This window comes from Amphiprion ocellaris, chromosome 5, assembly GCF_022539595.1.
Source record: "Amphiprion ocellaris isolate individual 3 ecotype Okinawa chromosome 5, ASM2253959v1, whole genome shotgun sequence".
NCBI lineage: Eukaryota > Metazoa > Chordata > Actinopteri > Pomacentridae > Amphiprion > Amphiprion ocellaris.
In genome coordinates this window covers 35,362,446-35,370,397 of record NC_072770.1, presented here as the reverse complement: position 1 = coordinate 35,370,397, position 7,952 = coordinate 35,362,446, and the positions used below count along the sequence as shown (strand labels likewise).

The 7,952-nt window shown below is 41.6% G+C and overlaps 1 protein-coding gene across 1 annotated transcript in view; it reads right to left on the bottom strand.

Annotated features, from left to right (window-relative positions):
* Positions 1 to 2,231: 2,231 nt before the first annotated feature.
* Positions 2,232 to 7,952, bottom strand: part of skib (v-ski avian sarcoma viral oncogene homolog b) — a 33,120-nt gene continuing 27,399 nt past the window's right edge. Inside the window, exons 2-7 of the mRNA XM_023294918.3 lie at positions 6,125 to 6,238; positions 5,851 to 5,954; positions 5,508 to 5,746; positions 4,785 to 5,059; positions 4,442 to 4,672; positions 2,232 to 4,343 (exon numbers count right to left, since the gene is read on the bottom strand). Of these exons, the coding sequence (XP_023150686.1) occupies positions 4,122 to 4,343; positions 4,442 to 4,672; positions 4,785 to 5,059; positions 5,508 to 5,746; positions 5,851 to 5,954; positions 6,125 to 6,238 (1,185 nt within the window). The 3' untranslated portion in view covers positions 2,232 to 4,121. The remainder of the gene's footprint in view (positions 4,344 to 4,441; positions 4,673 to 4,784; positions 5,060 to 5,507; positions 5,747 to 5,850; positions 5,955 to 6,124; positions 6,239 to 7,952) is intronic.

Sequence of the window (7,952 nt, the reverse complement as noted above, 5' to 3'; positions counted from 1 at the left end):
CTGGAGTGAGACTTCAGCCTTGCTTTCATGGAGGGATTTTCACGCAACCAGTAAGCCTCTGAGGGAAGAGAGTCAGATAGGAAGGGTGCAAAATTTTCATTTAACGGCCAGTATGGGAGTCAGAGTCATTATAGAATAAAGAAATTATAGCAAAATTAATAACTGTCTCTGATAGACAGCATTAGGATTTATGGGTCATTTGGCTATTAACAAGCTTGAAGTATCCAGTCATCAAGTGTGTGTAATGGTGTCCCCCTAGAGGCAACAGTGTGATGTACAGTGCATGTACTGTATGTACTCTATATATTGTGTTATGTTAAGGAGATCCAGTGATATTTAAAACATATGGGAGTGGAGTTAATGCAAGAAAAAAGACATATTGTATTTGATATTTACTTTAAAACCCACAGACATTTATAATGAACCCACACAGGTGATTCTATTTATTTTACCTCATTATGCAGATGTGCACAGATAAAACTTTCTCACCCTTCTGTAAGTTTTATTGCACCTCAGTACTGCTTACTGTCTGGTGATAAGATCTAATTCCATGCATAACTCTGATTTCAACCTGTCAACCAGAAAAAGTGAAAATACCTGCATGGGGCTTATAAAACTGACATCAGGATGAGGTGTTACTAACCAACAGCTAATAAAAACCTGAAAGGTGTGGCAGTCAGTCTGATGATCTCACTGACCTGAAATGTTTGTCAGACAGGTCTTTATCAGGGCAGACATTACGACAAGCCACAGGAGATAAATCACAGATGTTCATGCTTGAGCACACTGGCTCACCTACAACTGTACAAACACTGTAAAAGCACTCCATGCTATATAATGGAAAGCTGTAATATTGTCAGTCGTATGTGTTCGTACCAGAAACCGACTCTTAGAAGAATGATGATACAGATAGCTGCACCCGGCAAGTTGACAGGATCTTTAGGTTGGTTAAATATGCACTGCAGATTCAAATGCTCAGTCGCTGGCGTTGACTGCTTATAGTTTTTCTCATGATGTAGCTTCAAGCATACAACAACATGCAAATGTCACCAAGGCAGTAAATTTGATTATCTGGAGGGGCTTTTTCGCACCTGTGCTTTAGATAACAAGTCAAACTGGTGTGAAAAATGCCTTTTTAATATTCATAAATACAGATCCAGCCATCTCAACAAAATTACAACCTTAGAAGCTTTTACAGCAAAGAGTAAATGCTTCTTTGTTTATTATTTGATGAAGGTGAAACACTGGGACTTTTCCCACAGCATATATTTTGACTGTATCACAGGTCTTAAAGTCAAGCGTCATTTTATGTCAAGACTACAATAAAGCAGCTAGATGGAATTCAGTCATCATTCATTTCATTTCCTTTTTCTCATTTTTATTTCATCAGATATCTGTGACACTTAATACGAGCAGATACGAACCTTCAGTGAACAGGAGTTGAAAAGCTTCAAGGAAACTGTAGTTGTTCAGATGACATTGATGAGTAAATGTTTGGGTTTCCAGACATTTTAGGACTCTGACATTATCACTGGCTAAAATAATTGTTTCCTAATCTCATCTCATCTGTATTTTTGTGGGTAATTCTTCTCTTATTAAATGTACAAGGTGTGGCTGTTGAATAAAGAGCCTGGGTTTATCTAAGTGGAACCGGCACTTTTCATTAATCACCACACCTTGTATTCAGCAGCCTACATTGTCCTTATAATTCTTATTTATGTTAGTTAAATACACTGTTACACATACCAGTTTTTATTAGCTTTTTCCAGTCACTGCACCAGCTGTGTATGCCAAACTACATGTCTTGTTTGTTGGAATAGCACGTCTACAGCCTGCAGCTCTGTGAGGCCCAACAGTGCTTTGAGCTAAGTTCTGACATGAGAATTTAAACATGCTCCCAGTAACAACACTGATGTTCAGCAGGTGTGTGCATTGTCTGTCTTACTTTTGTGAATTTGCATACTAACATTTTCAAAGTAGATGTGAGATTCTTCAGTTTTGCAGGTGTTTTATCATAAACCAACATAGAGCATAATGATGAATAATGGTTCAGGTTCACCAAAGTCTGCAGGATTCATTTTCTGACAAACACAACTACAGTAACAAATACTTTTTCTTTAGTTTGGACAAAATAGGTTGTAGTTTGGGTACTAAAAAATACACCCATGCGCACACAAATATACAAATCCATTACGGTGAATAATAAAAAAAAGGCTTCTCAGAGTTCTCAGTAGAATTGATTTAGATTTTAATGGATATTATACAAGTTTTCTGAAGGAAAAAGAAAACACTGAAACAAGAGGCAAGTGAAACCCCACTTCCAAACCAAAACTACAACAGCATCAGCTAACAAAATGGATATTGCTATTACACTGTACCCAACAAATACTGAGCGAGGGTATCATAATGATAAGACATAAAAGTGTTTTCTTGCCTAAAATATACGCGAGCACCTAAGGTTTTAACCATGAGAAGGTGTCATTTCTACTCTATCTGACGAGGGAGCTGGAGGTGCAGAGAATTAAAATCCATTTTTCAGTTTTTGGTCTGTGGTATAATATATAACTCTATAATTCATCAAATAATAAAGATCTTCTCAAAAAAACAAATCAAGGGGAGAATTTATAATATTCTGTTGGTGTGTCAAACCTATAAAAACTACTGACAGGTCGAGTTCACAACCACTGCTGGTTTAAAGCAGCGAGTTCATCTGTTCTGGTAAATGCCCTGTGATTGCAACCATACTCAGGGATCAGCAACAATGAAACTACAGTTTTGCAAAATCCAAATATAGTCTCTTTTTGGTTTCAAGTAAGAACAAAAAAAATAATCAGTTTAAGTCTGGAGCAAGCAAACATACCATACCAACAAATATCTTATTTACAATATCATTGTATTTACATAAGAGGATACTGCGGGAAAGTGTATTTAAATTCAAAGTTCATGTTAACTTGAGATTTGAAAAATGTAACAGGGAGTACGATGCACAATGCAAGGTTCTTTCTTTAAAAAGTGCAATTCCGTTTCTTAAAGTAAAAAAATATATATCCATATTTTGTATATATGTAGAAATGTTGTTCATATAAACAGCAATTGTTGATTTAAGAGCCCTAAAACCAGTGACTATAAATGAATGCTTTCTGTTGATAGGCAGCAAATTATTGTAGAATATAAATTATTTGACAATACTCCATAGAAAATCAGAAGTACCGCATTTCAAAATAAACAGCTATTGGAGTTGCTTCTTTTTTTTTTTATCTTTTAGGAGTGTGTTTGTCGACTTATCTAGACTAATGTGGGCAAGAATATCTGCTATTTACCACATGGTTTGGTTGCAAAACAAACATTACTGGAAAACAACGACGAAAAGTAACACTTCCATAAAATATCTAAGCATAAAACAGTGGTGGACCTGAAGGCAGCCCACAGAACCTCCAATACTTCAGGCTGATAAAATACAAAAGGTAGATAAGCTGGTATACATGCGTACATGTTTGTATATGGATGATTTTTTTTTTCTCGCCTGTGGAATAACAGTGCTGCGCAAGCAATATTTCTTAAAAAGTACATCCTCTACACAGTTATAAAAAGCAAGCGGATATTAAAAGTAAATAGTGGTAAACTTGTGTCTCTTGTTTCCAGTGGTCTGCAATGACACCTTTGAGTGTACCAATATTTTGTGGCACCAAGAGTTTCATCATCTGCTCACGTTTCACCAGGCGCAACATGTTTCTTCCCTTCATATTCAAGTAGTGTTATGTAGCTATATTTGCACATCTTAGAATAGCTTATACCAAAACAAAAAGATCCTTGGACAGCGTCAGGTGTCTAACCGAGGGCTCTGACGTCACTGGAAAGATGTGTTCATCGCTGAAGAAGTCTTTCTTAGTTTCACGCTCTATATCATGCTCAGACATCATGCTACGTTCCAGTTCATTTCATAAAATTTCATACTGTCATTATAACATCAATGTATACCATATATCATATTACATATGACCGAGTTTTCCTCTCCAAAACTGATTTTTGCAGAGTTTCTTTTTTCCCAACAGGAGGTGCGATAAAGTCCTTAAACATGCTCCTTTTTTTTTTAAATTTAGTCTTTCTCTCCATGTGCAACTTTAGGATCCATTGGTGGGTTGTGTGGTCTGTCTGTGTGCATCTGTGTTGGCCTCCTTGGTCTCTCCAGGAGGACTGCTGTTGGCCTGCAGGGCCAGCTGGGCCTGCAGGTCTTTGACGACGCTCTCCAGGCTCTGCCGAGCTTCTCTCTCCTGCTGCAGCTCCTGCCTCAGCTGCTCTCGGTCGGCTTCCGCCTGCTGTAGCTGCATGTGCAACTCTTCAATCTGTGCAACGCAGAACGCAGTCAGTATGAATGAAAAATCAATCAGTAATCGCAAATAAGTGCACTATTTCCATGTGGTTTTGGTATCGGATGACTTACCTGAGTGGAGTATTTGACCCGCAGACGTTCAGCTTCACAACCTTTGTCACAGACTCGCAGCTGTCTCTCCCTCTCCAGCTCTCTCTTCAGCCGCCCACAGGACTCCTCTGCATCCCTCATCTTCCTCTCCCAGTCCACATGAAGGCGTTCGATCTCCTTTCGCAAGTTGCGCTTGGCTTCGATGGCCTCACGAAGACGGCCTTTCTTAGCCACCCTCACAAACTCCAGTTCCTGTAAAAAAAAAAAAAAGAAGAAGAACATTAGTGTCATTATGTTAAAACCAATTTTCCATCAAATCTCATTTAATTCTCATCACGTGGCATTTCGCAACAACGTGCCACACCTGTTGAAGGCTGCGTTTAGCTTGCACAGCAGCTGCCAGCTTCTCCTCCTGCTTCACTCTCATCCTGACAATCTCCTGTAGGAGTTTCTCCCGGACCTCTTTGGTGTCCAGACCAGCGTACAGCATCTGTCTCATGGCGTCCATCTCGGGGCAAATAGTCCCAGGCAGCCATGAAGGTCTTTCCTGAGCCCGAGCGCCGCTCTGAGGAGTCGGAGGCTGAGACACGCTGGTGCAGGCTGAGGGAGGGGAAACCAGGGCGGAGGCTGGAACTGGACCTGGAGACAGAGATTTAGCATTATTTAGATGGAGACTGAACGACAGTAACATTACTGTGCTGTGCAAACTTGGTCTGTTTTGACAAAGACATCAGCACTCGTAGAGGAAACAGTAATTATGAAAGCTAAAAAATTATTGCCATGTTCTGATTTGTAACTCTAGTTATCGCCTGTATTTTAACAATTCAAAAGAACTGCATATTTTTGTGTCTACGTAACAGGAAAATATGGAAAAATGATAGTGCACTTCTCCTATTTGACACCAGGTGGCGAAGTTGCACAGGAATCCCCCTGAACCGGCTCGACTGTGGCTCATTTCCAGTATTACTAGTGTAGTAACAGTTGAAATTTAAAAATTTCTGTCTTACACACGCTGAATTTTGTAATGCTCAATTATTTGCCCCATTTTTCTGATTATTCTTGATTTAAAATTCTGTATGGTTCTTACTATCGTCACAGTGGTCCACGTCAATCTCTCCGTCTGTGTCCATGTCTTCGGCTCGGTTGGCGTTGCCGGAGTGGGCTGGCTTTGCTGAAGGCTGTGCGTTGCCATTATGCAGCTCCTGTATGGAAATGGCTGTGGGCCCCCTGCCAGGAGTGTGGCTGTCCTTGGGATGGACAGGAGGAGCCGGGGGAGCAAGTGCCAGATTGGGAGCAGCCAAAGTCTCCTGATTCTTTGAGCAGGATCTGTGGAGAAAACGCAGGAGCGTTTAAAGCATTTCACAAGCTTAATGTAACAGATTTTCAGTGCTGAAAACTAAAACTATCACATCTTTCTTCAGAAGACTCACCTTTCCTCCTCGTTTTGAGTGGCTGGTTTCTCTTTTTCTACTGCTTTAGGAGACCAGGGGCGGAAAGCAGAGGGCCTCTGTTTCAGCTGGACCTGTTTCAGATCCTGGAGCAACAAACAAAACAACAAGCTTGGTAAACTACCACTAGAACATTAAATCAGCCATGATGGATGCACCTAAAGACCAGCTGAGGAGAGGTCAGATGCAGTGACTGAAACAAACAACAGCTTGACCCTTAATCTTAACTGCAAATTCAGACACAAAGTACACAAACCTTGTGTGCAGACTTTGACAGCGACTGTAACCAGTCAGGTTTCCTGTCTTTCTCGGCTGATGGGGACTGTAATTTGTCAAATTTGGACCTCTTGGCCGGGACTGGGCTGGGAGACTGAAGAGAGAAGAGAGAACAGACGGTTAATCATCACCATCTTTACAGAGATAAAGTGCAGATATTACATCATGGAGTGAAGCGGATATTTCAAGAGCCCACAACTTCTACAAATGCTACTGTATGACTGTAAATGGCATTATTCATAAGCAACACACGGATTTGTCAGAACATGAAGTGATGTTTTACAATTCTGCCCTCCAGCGAAAGAGCAGAAGGTCACTGAAAGGGAGAAAATTATACAAACAGTGGAAGAAGTCGCAGAGAAGGAAGTAGGATAGAAGATGCGCCTGTGTAAGCGTTCAGTCTGAGCTTGGCATGTTTGCATGTGTGTGTGTGTGTGTGTGTGTGTGTGTGTGTGTGTGTGTGTGTGTGTGTGTGTGTGTGTGTGTGTGTGTGTGTGTGTGTGTGTGTGTGTGTGTGTGTGTGTGCAGGGCTTTGAGCTGAGCAGACACTCAAGCTGGTCTGGCTGGCAGCCAGCAGGGCTACATTGCTCCCTGCCAGGCAGAAGAGGCGCCGTCAGGTGGAGCAGATCGACTCCCCGAACCACAGAAATATTGCAATCCAGAGACAGAGGCAGACAGAGAGGAAGGCGAATTAAAGTAATTGCACTCCGATTTGACAGACAATCGAGTGAAACAGCTGCACATTAACGCAGAGCTGCCGAGTCATGTACACGGTTTGAGGCTGATCTGAAAACCTGAGGAAGGAAGCATCTGCCTCGTTAAGCGCCACAAAACACTGAACCCCACAAGCTTTTTTCTGGGACGGCTCGTATGCCTGTGTGTGGCAAGCTGCAGCAGCATGTGTTGAGATCGCTACAACCTCCTCAGCCCTCAGGTCTGCACTTGTCAGACAGAGGATATGTTTACCTAGGCAGGCACAGAGGCCAGCACAGACCTGCCTGTCGCTCTCTTACTCACTACTATGACATCACGCCTCCAGGAATGGCAAACACTCCCATCTCCTCGTGTTCGATTCAAGACAAATGATTACTCTGTCTACCGTCAAAAAATCCTCAATGGAAAACAGTCCTGCAGGGCTGTGCGTAGCTGTGAAACCTTAATCGCTGCTTGCTGTAATCACCTAAAGATGGAAATTAATGACAAACTTCATTTAGCGCAGAGCCCAGCTGGTAATGAATCATGTCTCACAGATTTTTCCACACAAAGCCGGGCTCTGTGCGCTCACACGCCGGTGAGTGGGTGGGTGGACGCGGGTGTATGCATGCATATGTGCGCGTGGGAGGGTATGTGTGTTTGTGGGAGTGTGTGTGTCTGATGCGGTGTGCTCCAGGGTGGAGGTGTGAAGTCAGGTCTGGCACTGCATACCTGAAATACAGTCTGCTAGTCTGCCACAAGCAAAGTCAGTCGCTTGAAGTTTAGGAATTAAAAAACTAACACTTGACAGGAGTGAGGAGTTTGAACAATGGCTTTAATAAACGATTTGTTTTCTGTTTCATATCACAAAAAAACTGAATGAATCTTTTGGTTTTTGGAGTGTTTACTGGACAGAACATGCAATTTAAAGATGATGATGTGGGAAACCATAGAGGGGATTTATTTTTTTCTCACATTTTGTAGACTAAACTATAAAATGGCTACCTCTAGACCCCCTGAGCTGCGGAATAAACACACCAGACTCCCAGTTATACAAATGCTAAAAAGGCAGTAAGAGGTTACAGATGAGTTCCTAACTCTCCTATTTGAATTCT